The sequence below is a fragment of the Nicotiana tomentosiformis genome, chromosome 2, assembly GCF_000390325.3.
Source record: "Nicotiana tomentosiformis chromosome 2, ASM39032v3, whole genome shotgun sequence".
NCBI classification, from domain to species: domain Eukaryota; kingdom Viridiplantae; phylum Streptophyta; class Magnoliopsida; order Solanales; family Solanaceae; genus Nicotiana; species Nicotiana tomentosiformis.
This window is the reverse complement of record NC_090813.1, coordinates 164941073-164954675: the sequence shown is the minus strand read 5'-3', so window position 1 is coordinate 164954675 and position 13603 is coordinate 164941073. Positions and strand designations below refer to the sequence as shown.

Sequence of the window (13603 nt, the reverse complement as noted above, 5' to 3'; positions counted from 1 at the left end):
GACCAAAATTTTGAGTTTTGAAAGGCTAAATGAGGTCGGATTTGGATAATTTTTGTATGGTTGGACTGGATATCGAATGGGCGTTCGATTTTTTATAATTTTGAACACGCGGGCCCGGGTTGACTTTTTGAGGCGATTTTCTAATTCTTTGCTAAAATCATAATTTTATTATTTGGATTAGTTTCCTATAGTTATATTTATAGTATGTAATTATTTTTTGGTTAGATTTGAGCCGTTCGGAGTCGGAAAATCAAGGGAAAGGTTTTCTTATTGATTGATTGAGCGTGATTTGAGGTAAGTGACTTGTCTAACCTTGTGGGGGGGGGGGGGGGGGGGGGAGGGGAGGAATTCCCTTAGGATTTGGTACTGTTGTGACAATTTATGATATGTGAGGGCCGTGTACGCGAGGTGACAAGTGCGTACACAGGCTAAATATTGAAATTTTGATTTTTGCTAAGTAGTTTCCTTTTTATGCCTTAACTGAGTTACTTTAGCATGTGCAGTCATCATGTTTAGCCTAATTTCACATGTCTACTTGTCATATCTCTTATTTGCAACTTATACTACATGCTTAGTTGAATTACCTGCTTTCTTGATTTCGTATTCATTATTTTAACTGTGGTTATTGATACGCATGCGGTGGTATAAGGTCTTGAAAATTGTGGCTAGTAGGGGAACTACTAGAAGTCATGCAGTATGATAAGGTGGTCTAAAACGTGGGATGCTATTTCGAAAAAATAATTTTCAAAACTAAATATAAAGGCTCCCGCAGTGATATAAGGAAAAGTTGTGAGATATTTACTTTTGGGCCTACGAGGCAGTACTTCGAGAGTGCCCCTGTTGATTTTTCCTCTATTTGTTGTTTGTTGTTGTTGTTGTTATTGTTTCCTTAACTTATAAGATTCCTGCTTCTTTACGTGTTGTAGTTATTTTTTTTCTTTGATTCTGTATTATTACCTTCCGTGAATTCTTATTGTTTCACTTCCCTATCATCTTATTATATCTTCTGCCTTGTCTCTTATTATTTTTCAGTAGGGCCCTGACCTGACATCGTCACTATTCTAACGAGGTTAGGCTTGGAACTTAATGGGTACCGTTGTAGTATACTCATGCTACGCTTTTGCACATCTTTTTGTGCAAATTCAGGTACCTCCTACCAGTCCAGGCACCGGTGAGGCAAGCTCAGTTCGGAGACTTCAAGGTATACCTGCCGGCGTCCGCAGGCCTCGGAGTCCCCTTCTATCCTGTTCTTTTCTTATTTCTTTGTATCTTGATAGACATTGATGTATAGGAGTGTTCCGCACTGTATCTAGAGCTTGTGACTCGATATCACTAAATTTTAGAAAAATTATAATTGCTGAGTTGTGGAGATTTCTTAATTAAAATTGTTGAGTATTTGAGAGTTTATTTGTTATTTCAGTTATATTCCACATATTTGTTAGGCTTACCTAGTCTTAGAGACTAGGTGCCATCACGACATCCTACAGAGGGAACTTGGGGTCGTGACACTATCGTCTTAGAGACTAGATGCCATCATGACATCCTACATAGGGAACTTGGGGTCGTGACACTATCTATAACATGAAAAGAGAATACTCTAAATAATGTTTCTATCTAGGATAGGGATGGGGGGTTAAGGAGTAGGGTGAGGGTTGGGGTGGTGGGAGATGGGTTGGGTGTGGGTGAAACGATTTATTTTTATTACTTTTTTATTATTTTGATCTTTGTTAATATTATAATATAAAGAAAGTTCTAAATCTAAATTGAGGAAAGAAATCATTAGGTATGAATTGACATTTATTTCAAAACATAAACCAAGAAGCAACAGGAAAAAAAGAAAAAACACAAAACTTTGTCATCATAAACTATTCCAGAATGATATTTACGAAAAATAAAAATTATTGTTATATATGTGAGAATATTTTATATATGCTTCTTTAAAAGTTGAGAATATTACAAAAATTTGGGTCGATTTGGACGGGTTGGGTTACAATCCATTGTTTAACTTATCTTGACCAAGCACATCTTTACTCAAGTAAACTTAGGGCAGGGTTGGGCAATGACTCATTTAATGAGTCAACCCATCTTGATCAGCCCAAATCTAGCCCATTTGACACCCTTAGATAATACCATAAATGGTGTATTGACGGTAAATAAAGAGACAATGGGGCTCAACTTGTGATTCCTATAGCAATACCGTAAGAAATAAAACACACACCTAATGTTTCCAAGAATGTACAGAAAAGGTCGCACATGTAAAGAAAAGAATTTGAAACTCTTATTTTGAGGTCAAACACTTCTTTGCGGGATATAAGCCTGCAATCTTTGTTTGAAGACAAAGAACATTTGAAGAAGTGCATGTCAAATATTATCATTTTTAATCAGGGGCGGATGCAAGTAGAGGCGGAGCCAGATATGAAATTTATGAGTTCGGGATTTTAAATTCTTTAAGTTATTGGGTTTCTAAATTAATAATTTATACATATTCAATGAATTTCTTAAGACAAATACATGATTTGCATCAAAATCAACGGATTCGGCCGAACCCGTAGCTCCTATTCTTCCTCCGCCGCAAGTTAGTCGAAACGGTGTCATTTAGCCGGAAAATTTTACTAAATAGACATATAAATAGTGTGTCTAAACAGTTATATAAAGTAAATGATACTATTTGACAAACAAGCTTATCTGGTCTGATGGGCAGCGTGTCCATTTTCACCTAAAGGGTGGGGATCCAAATGAGAAGGAATATTGACTTACCACAAGGCATGACGTGTGCTACAACCTATGAGATAAGAGGAACGCCGGAGCAGAGCTACGAAGGACTGCCATCAAACCTTTACACGATTAAAATAAGAAACCTTGGCACATACATTAAGATACAGAAGGATGAGCAGAAAAGGTACAAAATTCAGCAACCTTAATAATATTTATCGCTAGATTGTATCAACAATATCGTCAACGATCATTTTATATTAGTTTCATTATTACCCAATAAAGACATAACTTATTGAGATCTCTTTATCTCATTATTTTCAGGTACCTAAGCCTCTCCCATGAGGTCCTATGACGTGTTATGTCGTGGTGCTCTTTTAGAGCACTTGTCTCCTTATTATGATCATCTTAATCATTTGCTTCTCTCCTTCTTCAAGGAATTTTATTTTTGAAATCGATTAGTCTATTACGCTTTATGCTTTCCATAGACTATGTCCATCGTGGGTTTATTCTATTTGGAGTATTTAGCAGTTGAAATATAACATTTGGCTTTGGGTTAGTAAATGCCCCTGGCAATATTTTGCAAATGAATAATTACTTGAACTTCAAGTTCACATTTTCTTGTACGGGGATCTAGATGTATTCATAATAATTCATTTCACGTATCACTTTTTCAGCTGCCCATTTTCTCCCCCTAATGTTGGGATCATCAATACATATCCCCAACATTTTGAGGACTCATTTTTGTGTATTGTGGTGGAATAATTAAATCATATAGCACATTCATATTTTTAGATGAAAATAATTTGGTTCCTGACCCTGAACCAATTGTGATGGGGAGAATTGATCATAATTTGGCTAGATGCGTACAAGTACTGTTGTATATTAAATAATACATCACATACCAAATTTCTATTTGGGAGTTTTGTTCTCATAACGAATGGTTTAGCTATAATTGGAGGCATACAATTTCTATTAAATCAACTTGGATTTAAATCAGCATTATCAAGATAACTCATCATAATTTATATTTTGGAACTGTGCTCTAATAATTTGAGCAAGCAACCTTGCAAAAGCAAACTGTAAGTTGATAACAAACGCACATGTGACCATACAATAGATGCATCTTTAAAATTATATAATAATAAATGGTCCACATGGCAGGTGATATATATATATATATATATATATATATATATATATATATATATATATATATATATATATATATATATATATATATATATATATATATATATATATATATATATATATATATTGTATTTCTTCAATATATGCCAATGTGAATTCTCAATTAATTTTCGTATCAATTGAACCGGGATGGCCAACCGGTCATGTCAACTTATATTTGTTTCAGTAAACCTCTAGTTTACTTGTGGCATGTGATTTCATCATCATGCTTATATATGTGTAGTACAAATAGAAGAAAAATCGGGTAGCCTTTTAGATTTATCCGGTATGATTATAGTAATATAAAGATATTCAATCTTCCTTTCATTTGTAGTCTCAAATGCTAACCACTTTGGCTAATATCTTTGAAACTCAAAAAGTTCCTTTTGAGACTTACTTTCACCAATGCCATGAATAATTTTATTTATTCGGGTAATAATAAATTCGCTCTTTCGGAGCTCTCAATTAATTTTATAATACACGATCTTTTATCAAACCATCCAAGTGTTAAATATCTCCTCCACAGAAAAAATTATATTATTATTGTCATGGTCAAAATCATCATAAGCAAAATCATTTCTTGCTTTAATTTGGCCTTTAACAACTTTTTATAAGGCATGACAAAATATTTTTAGCGTACCACATGTACGCGACTAATGACATATTCTTGTAGCCACATAGTAATGTCCATTATCTTTATTTCTCTCAATCTCCCGTAGATGTATGTTGTAGTATTTATTCAACTATGCATAAGCACATTCTTATGCATAATTTGTATCACATATGTATATTTTCACATTTACTTTCATAAATGAGTGTGCATTTACAATGTTTATCACAAGTCATATTTTCAAGGAATGGATTGCCTCATATTTACATGTCACATTGATACACATTTCCTTCACATTTGAAGGATTATTTTCAGAAATCTTATTGTTCTCCTTTTTACAATTACCATAATGATGACTATTATTATTTTGATATTTGGCACACCCACGTTCATTGGTCAACCACTTGTTCATTTAGACTTATTATGCACCGCTATCACATTCACTTCATGAATGGAGCAAATCAAGTGAGACAAGCTTCATATTTTTTCATGAAAAATACATTATTTTTCTTTAGTCATCATTATATCATCGCATTGAGACTCAGACCCAATACCTTACCCTTATAAAGACATGTTAGGCCATAATGAGTTAGGATTCGAACCCAACTTTTATTATCATGGTGCACCAGAAATCAAACCCAATGACTTATTCTCATACAATGGCATAATAAGCCAAAATGAACTCACCCTGAGCCTATCATAATATACTACTTTCTAATGATCAGTTATTTTTTATCCGGACTTTAGTAAGAGTTCGCATGAATCTTTTCCACGAACAACCACATGATCAAATATAAAGGGAATAGAACTATCTTAGTCATACAAAATTTATTTTGACCACAAAATAAATTTAAATTCTTTTTATTTTTAATATTAATTAGAAGCCTTCTCAATAGTTAACAGTTCCATAATCTTGGCTTGCAAACTGTCGGAGAAATACATATGGGAGATGATGTCAAGGCATCGAAATATGCTCTTATTTGCTACTCGAAAGCAGAGGTACTCAATATATATACATCTGCAAAAATGAAACTAAATTGTTAAGTAACACAAACTAGACCAAGTCTTAAATATTAACGCAAGTTAATTGCAGAATTCATGACAATTGAAAAATGATACTCCCTGTATAATAGAAGCAAACATAACATTGATATGGCATACGAGATGCCCAGATTTCCATAGGCTCAACCAAATTGATTGAAGGTTGTCGTCCATTCATAATTCCATCGTCAAATAAGTTATCTTCTCACTTGGTTAGTGCTTCGTGCTGGTAACGTATTAAGAAATAAGCTTAAAGTAACAATATGAAACAAGGAAAAATAATAGATGTAGAGAGGAAGAGAGAGCTTTCTTATTTCATCAAGTGTTTTTCCAAGTGTGTACAATGTGATGCCCAAACCTTCTATTTATAGGATGATATTGAGGTAATAAAAGGGATGCCATGAACATGATATTAACTATTGAGATCATGGAGGAGGTTATTTAGATGTAGGAGTTACAACTATAATGGTAAGAAGTAATGAGAGGTTAATGAAAAAGAGTAGTGGGAGTAACTTCTTTGGGAGTTATAGACCTCCACTATATTATATAAGATAATATTTCATAACAGAACCTCATTAATATAATACTTCCTTTATTTATATATAAAAAAACGTTTGGAAGTCTAAAATACGCTTCATCCCCTCTTGTACTTCCATTCATCATCTACTTCTAGTTTTCAGCTATCCCCACAGGACATGTACTTGCTGCAACCAAAAAAGAGACGCAAATGCAATTGTCAGTTCCCACGTTGATGCATGCGCCGAAATGCAATGTGCAAATTTTGCGATAATAATACTGAATATATCATCAGATATCCAATTGGTTTTAACACTTTAAAAAAAGGTAACACCGGTCTGCACCTTTTTAAAATAATTGCCAGTGTATAGGAAGACTAAAAAGGGGAAATAAGCCACACCTAAATGCGAGAAAGTCCAAAGGGGAGATTTTTGAGGGTTGGTGGTAGGGAAATCTTTGAGAAAAACAGTTCGCAAAGTGGCTATAGATAAAACTACACCATAATAGTGAACACTTAGGACCCGTTTGGCCATGAGTTTTGCCAAAATAAATTTGGGATTTATTTGGCAAACACATGTTTGGCCATAGATTTTATCCACATTTTGGCAAAATCCAAAATCCAAAATCCCAAAATCACCTCAATTGTTGATTTTGGGCCAAAACATGACCGTTACATTTTTAAATTTTTTTAAATATTACCCCAAACTTTTATAATTTATAAAAGAGCCCACATTTATTACGACCAACTAAATATTTGATGAATATGCTCCCTTATCAGCTCAATCCTTTGTACATCTTACTTTTGCTTCTGATTTGTAGGCTAAATGGCTTTCTGAACACTCATATCAGTTAATCTTTTCTTCTTAATTAGGAGCCGTAATTCTCTAATGGGATTTCACTGTAATTAATGATTTATATAGTTCATTATACAAATGATAATTTTGTACCAAACTTATTTATGTTCAGAGCTATGATTTGTAATAATGATACTATTGGGTATTTGTGATAGTTTTTGGAACTTGTGGGTATAAGTCATGTTTCATGTTTTTTCAAATAAAAAGTGAAATATGTTTTGAAAAATCATGTCCAAACACATTTTCATCTTCAAACCAAACTTCACCCAAATCAGATTTTTCAAAACAAATTTGGGAATCTATGGCCAAACGCTAGCTTAGTCCACACATAGCCCATTGAACTCCCAATAAATTGGACTTATCAAAAGCCTTTTTGATATAGTGATCAGAGGAAAACCATGCTATTTTTTCATGGACATTGCCACCTTAAACAAATTGTGCGTGTTTTGAAAGGAAAAAAAAAAATAGTCTCTTGCTTACATTTTGTCTCAGTAGTAAGAGATTTGTATTGCTTTCACAAGACACATTTTCTCCAAAGTCTTCCTAAATGATGCAGTGAATCTTGTGTCTTCGTGACAATATACTATACCAATGTAAGAGGATAACAAAGTACCAAGAATTTGATACTTACAGAACTAAAACACAAAACGACTTCCAGTACCATCAAGAAATCGATCAGTATGCCACCCTTTTGCCTGCAGTTCAGCTAAAAATGGGGAGAACACAGAATTCATCTTCTCATAAGCCTCATGTGAGATATTTGTACTTGGTTCCCTAGCTAATCGTTCCATATCTGAAGCATAAGCAGCAACCATCCAACCCCTCAGTGCATCTTCACCAGTTGCATCGTGCTCCAGTATCATATCAGTCCATCTACTTCCACGGTTTAAAAGGAACTTCTCCTCCGGAAATGTTTCTTTAAATTGTCGCAGCTTTGAAGGGCTAACTACTTCATGCAGAGACCTTCCCACCTTTACATTTCCAGCATCCTCTATCAGCCTTCCAGGAAATACGAGATCTTCTTGATATCTTAGGTCAGCAGGACTTGAGATTTTTCCAGTCTAATATAATGGAGAACTCAGTTAATTGAGATGGTATTCGATCTGTCTCACCTTTGCAACTTTAGATATGTACCTTCACAAATTCGGCAACAATCATTGCAGTTCTCTGCGGATTTAATGTGTTGACAGGAGTAGCTCGCATTTCTTCACAGACACTGTAAACGTGTATAATAGACAGCAGCGGCGCAACAACCAACTGCAGGGTATTCAATATTTTCAGAATCGGAAAGGACCCTCTAATCAACTGCAATAACAACTCAACCCTGTGAACCTAAAATGACAACACACTTCCTTGCGTTCTCTACAAGTAATTGGGCTAAACAGTCTACATGATTGTATTACCATGCTCTGGTAAAAACTGAGCTCAGCAGGGAATAGAAGCCAAAGGACCCCTGGAACAAAAGTTCCTACAATTTCATTTTACTCATCTTTGAGGTTTGGGAAGCAGATATACCGAGAACGTCTAGTAACGTTTTCAAGTCAATGTGATTTTGGACATCTTAGGACACAAATTCTTCTTGTACTTCTACCAGCTTGAGGTTTGTAAGCACAACAAAGGAAAATAAATTTAGATAGCTACAGAGAGAAGCATACATGGGATTTCATTAACTTAGGTACAAAGCTCAGACTCACCTAACGCTAAGATGACATCAACAAAAAGAATATGACAACCAATATAACTGATGTTACCATCACTCTTACTTGATTACTACTTTCAGAAGCACTATCAGTAGGCTCTAAAGATAAAATTCTCCAACCTTCTAAATGACATTTTCTCCTGCCACACTTTTGCACTCCCTTTTCTCTATACTCTCTCTCCATATACACATAACAAACACTAGTATAAGTATGTTTCAAAGATTACCATTTAAATATGATGTATGTCTTATCCTTTATATCTGCTTCATGGACTATCTAAAGAATCTTACTTGCTATAGCTTTAAATTGTGAACTCTTCATGCTACCGCCAGAAAAAGTATTCAGGGAAAACCTTGCAGCTCCTGTAAGCTGGAGCCATACCATGAGTGCACTACTCCTATAAGTACCAGAGTTACAACACCAGGTGTCTATTCATCAAAGTAACACATGGCATAGTTAACAGTTCACGGTGATGTCAAACCAACAATTCTGCATAGTGGATTTTATAATCGCATCAAAGTTTAATACTCCTAGTTTAAACATGATTTGGAAGCCCTATAAAAGGGTCAAAGCAACAACAACAACAACAACAAGAAGCCTAGTATTTTCTCGCAAGTGGGGTCTGGGGAGGGTGAGATATATGCAGCCTTACCCCTACCCTAGAAGGACAGAGAGGCTGTTTCCGATAGAAAAGGGGTCAGAGCTGAATAAAAGAAATGTAGATAATACACCTTTGGTGGTAATAAAACAGTACCTTTCCCTGCATTGATGAACAAATAGTAGATGCTAAGTGAATTCCAGCTCCGAGCCCGAGAACATTAAAAAGAGTGGAAATAGCCTCGCCTTTAGCAAACAGATCACTAAGATTTCCTTCTTTGGCAAATGAAGAATATATCGGCAATCTTGTTGCTCTAGCTGCAACAACTGCCATTCCCTGACAACTCCAAAGAAATTTTTCTATTTTAAAAAAAATAGGTTCGTTAACATTGCTAGCAACAAGTATCTCACAAATCACAGAACAGAAGCTTAGATAATTTACAATTTTCAAAATATACCATAGTTAAGCTTTGACTAATAATATTTCTTTCATAGATAGAGAAAGTAAATGAACACTACTCCAAAAGGAGAAATATTACTCTTTCAAGGGAGATTTTATCATAAAAGAAATTGCGACGTTAGAGTAAGTCGTGTCATTCGCTCAGAGTTCTGGAAATTCCAGTTTCCTCTATACAAATTTTTCAATCCTATTATTCTTCATATATAAAGTGTAATGATGAACGAAAAAAAGGTGGTATATAGTGTACATAAGATCAACTTCTCGATAGATCTATTCTTGTACTAAATATATTGAGCAGTATTTTTTGCTCCTGCTCTATGAAACAAAACAAAAAAAACGCTGTTAGAAGAATACTATTTATCAATTCAGGATAATGGGGGAGAACTTTCGAATGAGAAAAAAAAGAAGGGAAATCATGTCTGCCAGAGGAATAGACGGAGTAACAAGAAATAAATGTATAATACAATCTACATCGGATCAATGTCGTTCATAAGTTTATAGATCTCCCTGAATAGTCCAATCAATGCTCCTCTTTATTAGTACGCAGAGAAACTTACCTTTGCGAAATTGCCAAGGCCGGCTACTTCAAGAAACAGATGTGGGCATAAAGGAGACATAACTTCTAAACCAGTCCCCAAGTCATACAGAACATCAGCTGCAGTATAGAAAGCTAATATAATTAAAATCTTTATAATGTGACAGAGAAATGCAAGTAATAGAATCAATTCCTGCAGTAACAACTCCTTTAAAGAAATAAGCAGAATCACAGCATAGCACAGTGCTCGATGGACATCATGTAAACCTAAAATTCTCCAACGTTTAGGCTCAGAATCCATCCGTGCACCCAAGTTGCTACATATGAGCTTTCCCACATGCTGCATGCCATCCTTTAATATCTGTAAATAAACAAAACAATCGTAACATACCTCCAAAAAAAGGGAAAGGGAAATGGACAAAATAATTAAGGAGCTCATGCGTTAAGTCTGTCAACTAGATAAAAAACTTACCCAGCTCACTGCAGTTGCCTGAGCAGGTGTAGGACGCAAGCCTGCAGCAAATAGCAGTGACTGCAAAGGAGCAATACTTAAAAATACCATCATTTTAACGGATGTATTATGTATTTAGGTATTAAGAGCAAAAGGCAATTTCAGCCAGCACTATATAATATAGTGTTCGTCTCTGAGTGCGTGTTTTTTTTTTTTGAAGATAGTACAGTTTAAATTTTTTTATGAAGCCGCAAAAAGTTTAGCAGTCTGTAAGATTCTTCATAGTTAGAAGAAGACCTGAGTCGACAAAACGGATAATGCTGCACTTGTGAAGTGTTGCAGTGCTCGAAATTGTGTGTATCTCAGATAGCCCTCATTCACACTGCAGAAGCAATCAAGAGCAGCTATTTACATTACATATTCATGAAGCTTATACGAAGGGGAGCCTTGGCGTAACCGGTAAAGTTGTTGCCATGTGACCGGGAGGTCACGGGTTCAAGCCGCGGAAACAGCCTCTTGCAGAAATGCAAGGTAAGACTGCATAAAATAGATCCTTGTGGTCCGGCCCTTCCCCGGACCCCATGCATAGCGGGAGCTTAGCGCACCGGGCTGCCCTTTATTCATGACGCTTATGAGAAACTACAACTGTTGAGAAATGATTTCTAAGAAATCCATACCTATAAGGATAACCAGATGGAAAAAATTTATTCAGAAAGGATTCAACCATTCTCTGTGCAACTGGTCTTGAGTCATCAACCATCCTGACCTGTAAAGAGACATTGAAGTAAGTGTCTATTTGAAAGGCAAGTAAAGTCTTTTGACTAATTAACATGATAAGGAAAACTTAGTGCATGGTAGTAAGTCTCTATTGAGATGCAAGTGAAGTACTTTTTTGATATATTAACAGGACAAGGATGACGTAGTACAGAGTGGCAAGTCTCTATTTCAGGTGCAATAAACTTCTGATAAATGGAGATGACAAGGAAAATGTACATACTATGTCCAGTGGAACATTCAGGCAGCAAGGAAAAACAACCAGTATAGAATACCTATCACTGGGATGTAATATATACTCATTAACATGCTCAAGATGTTTATAACCCCTCAAAAGTATTACTCTCTCTATTTCAATTTATATGGCGTAGTTTGACTAGACTTGGAGTTTAACAAAAAGAGGAAGATTTTCGAAACTTGTTGTCTTAAATTTGTCATATATTTGTGTGGCAATAACAGTTTTAAAACTTATGATCTTAAACATGGCATAACATTTATGTAGCTATAGAAGCTTGTCACAAAAGGCAGGGGCGTACGCGGAACTTTTTGTAAGTGGTGTTGTATTTATATAAATAGAATAAATAAATAGGTATTATTTACTATCATTTTCCCACAAGTTGAAAGCCTTGGTCCAATGGTTTAGTTGAATATTATTGCAAAGGGAGGTGTAGATTTGATTCTCCTTAGCCTAACATTTTTAACAAAAAAGCTCGCTCAAAAATGTTCAAAAAGAGAATGTCTAGGTCCAACCTCGAATCTACGACCTTTACAAGCCCAAATACGAGCTTGACTAGTGGACCAAGAACTACTCTTTGCCAGGAAACGGTGTCGCTATTATATATATTGCTTCATTTTTGCAAAATATTAGTATAAACATTTAATTTTTTTCCGAGGAAGGCTTCTACCCATGTGTGTCCGCCCCTGACAAAGGGTAAATGGGGAATTCAAGTTCAATTAATATTACTTAAGGTTTAGGAGCAGTAAAGTTAGCTTTGTTCAGATAATAGTTATGAGAGTGCAATTGTCTTTTAACTAACCGGTAGTTTAATTTACTGGGTACCTATTAAAGAAGAATATGTTCAATTTCCAAACCTTTCCGCACAGCCCCGCAACCAATCCCATTAACCCAATTCCTTGTGCAGCCAAAGTTTGAAATGGACATTTATTGAAATATCACTAATGGCGTTACGTAGTGCAATTACCTAACTGGGTCAATGTCTTTTTCTTCGTTTTACTGGTACATTGGTTACTATAACGAGCAATAAAACATAAAAAAGTGGGGAATTCTCTGGCAAAAGAAAGGAGAACTTACCGACAGCTTACCATCAGGTTCAAATTGGTATTGGCGAGAAACCGAACTGGAGATTTCGACCCAAGAAATTGGCACCTGAGGCGGCAGCTCATCTGCTTCTTTTCTTTGCATCTTTATCTTCTCCAGCAGAAATTTCACCCAAAAATTTTAAAATGAAAGGGAGACTAATAAAAAGAAAATGTCCCGAGTCTTGAAGTAACTAACTGCGAAGAAATGGAATAGAAAAAAAACTAAATAAGACAATAAAAATAAGGATAAGCGAGAGAGTTACCAGTATTTTCATTTGGAACAAACGGTATTATGAGAAGAAAGAGAGAGACAGAGTTCCGCCGGGAAGTTGGGGATATGGGCAGCTATACTACCAGACGCGGGAGAGGCTAGGTTTGGGTTGCGTATATGCCTAGTTATTTTATAAAACTAGTTGCGCGCACGAATTAATATATTTTTTAAAAATTATATAGTAGATGTTTTCATTATATGATTTATCAAATAGTTTTTTTAAAAGTAAATTCTTGAATAAAGGAAGAAAGATATCTGCTTTATAAAAGTCCTCATATACTTTTTATTTAAAATATTATTAGGAATAGTTTTAGGTTCTCGTACCATCCTTTATAAATAGATATGATGATTATGTTGAGTAGCGCTTTTACTTCCTTTAGCTCAATTATGATGGATAATATTAGTCACGTATTTTTCTAGCTTGATATTTATTTTCAATTATATGCTATAGCTATCACCCATATAGATTTATCGATGCAAGAATTGTAAAAATTCACAATAATATTTTTGACAAAATATTTTCTTAAAAGGGAATTACTTGAGTTGACAATAGCTATTAATATTTTTCACA

The 13603-nt window shown here is 35.0% G+C and overlaps 1 protein-coding gene across 8 annotated transcripts; it reads right to left on the bottom strand.

The window, feature by feature from the left end:
- Positions 1–5840: 5840 nt before the first annotated feature.
- On the bottom strand, positions 5841–13158 carry LOC104107241 (protein root UVB sensitive 2, chloroplastic). Of its 8 annotated transcripts, none has more exons than XM_009615992.4 (10): positions 13025–13158; positions 12754–12870; positions 11345–11433; positions 10965–11049; positions 10689–10748; positions 10239–10577; positions 9379–9558; positions 8059–8229; positions 7556–7985; positions 5841–6258 (listed from the first exon to the last, which is right to left on the bottom strand). In XM_009615992.4, the coding sequence occupies exons 1-9, from the start codon at positions 13034–13036 to the stop codon at positions 7560–7562; spliced, it is 1479 nt and encodes a 492-aa protein (XP_009614287.1). In that variant the 5' UTR covers positions 13037–13158; the 3' UTR covers positions 5841–6258; positions 7556–7559. The 8 variants fall into 8 exon arrangements, with proteins under 8 accessions (XP_009614287.1, XP_009614311.1, XP_009614319.1 ...); XM_009616016.4 differs by lacking the exon at positions 5841–6258 and having other exon boundaries at positions 7261–7985; positions 10239–10336; positions 10484–10577; XM_009616024.4 differs by lacking the exon at positions 5841–6258 and having other exon boundaries at positions 7261–7985; positions 8059–8181; positions 10239–10336; positions 10484–10577.
- Between the last annotated feature and the right edge of the window lie 445 nt (positions 13159–13603).

Bases quoted from the DNA above. Each gene is read 5' to 3' on its own strand.
- LOC104107241 (XM_009615992.4), bottom strand. The intron at 11,434-12,753 runs GTAAGTTCTCCT...GTCTCTTTACAG, and splicing joins AACCTGATGGTAAGCTGTCG to GTCAGGATGGTTGATGACTC. The intron at 8,230-9,378 runs GTACTGTTTTAT...TTGTTATTGCAG, and splicing joins GTTCATCAATGCAGGGAAAG to TTGATTAGAGGGTCCTTTCC.